The 3,786-nt window shown below is 49.9% G+C and overlaps 1 protein-coding gene across 1 annotated transcript in view; it reads right to left on the bottom strand.

Moving 5' to 3' along the window:
* The window catches only part of UBE2E1 (ubiquitin-conjugating enzyme E2E 1), a 54,256-nt gene extending 51,396 nt beyond the window's left edge, over positions 1-2,860 (bottom strand). Inside the window, exon 1 of the mRNA XM_004692283.2 lies at positions 2,663-2,860. Coding sequence (XP_004692340.1) covers positions 2,663-2,814 — 152 coding nt within the window. The 5' untranslated portion in view covers positions 2,815-2,860. The remainder of the gene's footprint in view (positions 1-2,662) is intronic.
* Positions 2,861-3,786: the final 926 nt, after the last annotated feature.

Genomic DNA, 3,786 nt, shown 5'->3' on the forward strand with positions numbered 1-3,786 from the left:
CGGGCGGGCCCCGAGGCAGCCGGCCCGCGGGGCGTACAGGTGCAGCCCACCCCGCACGCGCGCGGGCTCTCGGCCGTCTTCCCTGACCGGCCTCCTCTTGAGGCCGCCCGGGTCCTTTACCCCACACTGGACGCAAGCCCTGGGCCCTCCGCGTCTTCCTCTCCACACCCACCCTGTACTTCACAAAGAACCCCATCCCCCACTCCTAGACCGACGCCACCAGGCAGTTCACACCACGGCCTGGCCTTTGTCTCTGCTTACCTAGGCGCTTGGAGCATCAATGAATAGGACAAAGTTTGAGGCTTTTACGCCTGTTCCACCTTTTAAAGGACACCTTCTATTCTTATAACCTTTCCTGCTCCTGTCATTGAAAACCCTAATGGGTTATACTACAACGTGAAAATCTCATGAAGGCAACACAATTGTCAAACACATATGGCAATCAGAATCACAATGGATGCTTTTTCTCTTTGCAAAGGTTTTCTAAAGGTAGAAATTGAGGCAACTGGATATGATAGAAAATAGGATTTGAAAGGCATTGTTTTCCTCACGTGTAAGAGAAATGAAGGGTGATGACTGGGGAAGTTCTTTAAACCTTCCTATTGGATCTACAAATCTGGTCAACTTTAGAGTGAGGTTTGCTCACAATGTATACTGACATCTATCTATGTCTTGCTAAAATCTATTGCTACCAACAATTATTCAGTTCTGAGATATTCATATCGCGGATGATTGACTCACTGTCCTATGTTAAGACTAACAGTTCGGAACACTGGCTTCCTGATTTGGAACCCTGGTTTCCTGATTCTTTACCTGCATCTATTAAAGCCTATGTACATAAAGCAAAAATACTCTCTCCGAGACTTCTCTATAAAAACACTGACTTCACTTCTCCTTGCAGCCCCACCTCTACTATAAAATACTGGAAAGTTGATTAATACCTAAAAAGAGTAATACCAGACAGCTTTTATCCACTTCATTTCTACAACAAACAGAATACTGGCAGGAAGATTTGCAAGAGTAACACATTTGTGTGCTCCACCAAGTAATTCTTGTCCAGACCACTCTCGATGGGGACTTTCCTCTCCCCTGGTCTAAAAACCACTTTCCAATGTGCAGTTAAGTAACCTCTTACCGCCCATTCAGGCTTCTTTTTCATTCTAGATGCTGCAATAGGCCTCCCTTGCAAATTTTATGGGAAACACCTGCCTCCCAAACCAAGCTATTTCACAAAGCAGCTTTTGCAGGGTTCCACCAATGTCAACGGCCACCTCATTCTTTCCTAGATACATAGTCCCTCTCTTCATTTTTACCTTTACTATAAACTGCAGCTCTGTTTTTACAGTGACACTTTTTCAGCAAGATATCCAAGTCACTAGAACTGATATTAACCTTACAGATAAAATTACTATCTGTGGCTTCCACCTTTCATTTTACTTACAAGCACCATTTCCCAAACACTCTCAAGTAAGTTTTTAACTCCCTTAAGCACAATTGGGCAGACTGTCTAATGAAAACCCTGCTCCTTGTCATTTAGTAACACAAAGCAGACGATTTTATATTTGTATCTGTACCATTACCCCCAAATATATTCATGTACACCATGGGTCTCTGGCACAATGTAAAAAGTACCAATGCCATAAAGCAAATAACCTATCTTAGTCAAGTCAGGGCAAGTTCCCATCCAAAGTGGGCTGGCAAAAGGCCAGGCCTGGGAGAGCCAGCACAGGTCTAATCAATGAGGGCCAATTAGGACTCTAGGGAAACTGACATGTAGTCAAACCAACTCTGGAAAAAAAAAAAAAAAAGAACAATCTTGCCATATAAGTCTAGACTACCACACTAATTAAAATAAGGTAAGCTCACTCCATCTGCCCATGCTTAGGTCACCCAGGTATTTGACAACTTTACAAATTTCAAGTCAGGAAAAATGACAATAAATTCAAACTCCGTGGTCCTCAACTCACTGGAGAAACCAGAGCCTCAGATTTTTTTTTTTTACATTCAAGAAAGGCACTCCTATCTAACCCACCATCTAGATGTCTTACTATTTTTCACTTTAAAGTTTAAGGACTGTCTACCTGAGAAGGATTTAGAAAGGGTATAGGGCTTCCCAGGAATCTGTTCTAGGTCATTTGAAGGGTCATGGGACTCAGAAGATATTACTGAAGGATAACATAGCTTTTACACTACGACATGAGAGGAAAAGACCAAAGAGAAAGAGCCACTAGTTAAATTAGTTCAGATATGCAACAGGTGAGAAGAACTAAGATGGTAACAGAACTCCTTTTACTAGAATTGTCTGTGCAGGTATTAGCAATTTAATGGGGTGGCAGTTGAGGAGGGTCACAGATGTGCAATTACGAGGCTAAGTAATTCAAAATCAGATTTGGGGGTCACTAATGAAAGTAATGAAGATTCTTACAAACTTCAGCAAGAAACAGAAGAGGCAAACCACAACAGCTGTGTGTGGACAGTGATTAAGAAGAAAAACAGAAGAGGCAAAGGAGAAAATAATTAGGGCTTCCAAGGCTCTTTTTTCATTTTTAAGAACATATAAGTTACAAGGTGCATTTAAGCTACCTTCACTGGGAAGCAGACCAAATACAGCAAAAGGCAGTTCGGAAAATAGAAGCCTGGGGGGTTGGGGGGAGGAGAGTACCTCTTGGCGCTGGTGGAGAGGAGTTTGGAGTTTTTGCTCATGCTGACTTTACTCTCCTTCTTCTTGGGGGTGTTTGTTTCTTTCTCGGTTTGCTGGTTGGAGGACGAAGATGAGGAGGAGCTGGTGCTGGCCCTCGAATCGTCATCCGACATAGCGAACCCCCCACCCCACCCCGCAAACAGCCCCTGCAATGAGAGGGAAACAAAACAGAAAAACACAAACCATGCAGCGCGAGTAAATAGGGAACTCGGGTGCTGTCAGGAGAGCTATGGACTGGGGGTGCACCCAACTGCCCACCGCCCTCCACTCGCTTTTCAAAGTCTTCAGGCCCATTAAGGTTTTTGCAGATCGGACGTGGTTTTATTTTTGGCCCTCAGAGGGGGGACGCGCCGAGAAAACCATCAGAAGCAAAGCAAGCCCAAGCCGTTCCTCCCTCGCCCCCCCCCCCGGGGCTCCCCTCCGGGCGGGGAGGGGAGAAGGCGAGCCGCCGGAGAAGGAGGGCAGGGCGGGGGCGCGGGGCGCCTCGGCGGGGCCGGGAGGGAAGGTCCCGGCGGTCGACGGGCCGCAGGGCTGTTTTTCTCGGTTTCCCGGGGGTCGCGGGGGGTCGGTGGCAAAGCAAGACAGCGGGGGCCAGAAGCGGAGTTTGTCGAGGTCGGGAAGCCAGAAGGGAAGGAGAAGAGTAAGAGAGGAAGCCAAAACGGGGGGACGGAGGCGGGGAGCGGGTGCCGGGTGGGGGAAGGGAGAGGCCGGTGGGGGGGCAGGGGCGACGAGGCCCGACGCCCCTCCCCGCCGGCCTGTCCCAGGGCCGCCCGGCTCCCGGCAGCGCGGCGGGGGCGGAGGTCCCGAGCACACGCCCGATAGCCACCCCGAAAGGGGGACGAAGGAGGGGGGCGGGGGACTCGGCCTCGGCAGCGAAGGAATAACAATGAGTCCGTCGGCCCCGGAGGGGTTAATCCCCGCGGGCCCCCGCCTGGGGGGAACCGGGTTCCCCCCAACTCCCCCTCCCCCGCTCCCGGCCCCCTAGGAGGCCAGTGGGGGGTTCCTCGGACAGCGCTGACAGTTCAAGTCACAATGCCCCCCGGGGCCCCGACGCGGACGGCCCCCGCACCCCACGCGGCCCGGGG

Source organism: Condylura cristata, unplaced genomic scaffold (assembly GCF_000260355.1).
Source record: "Condylura cristata isolate star-nosed mole 26May11 unplaced genomic scaffold, ConCri1.0 scaffold00033, whole genome shotgun sequence".
NCBI classification, from domain to species: Eukaryota; Metazoa; Chordata; class Mammalia; order Eulipotyphla; family Talpidae; genus Condylura; species Condylura cristata.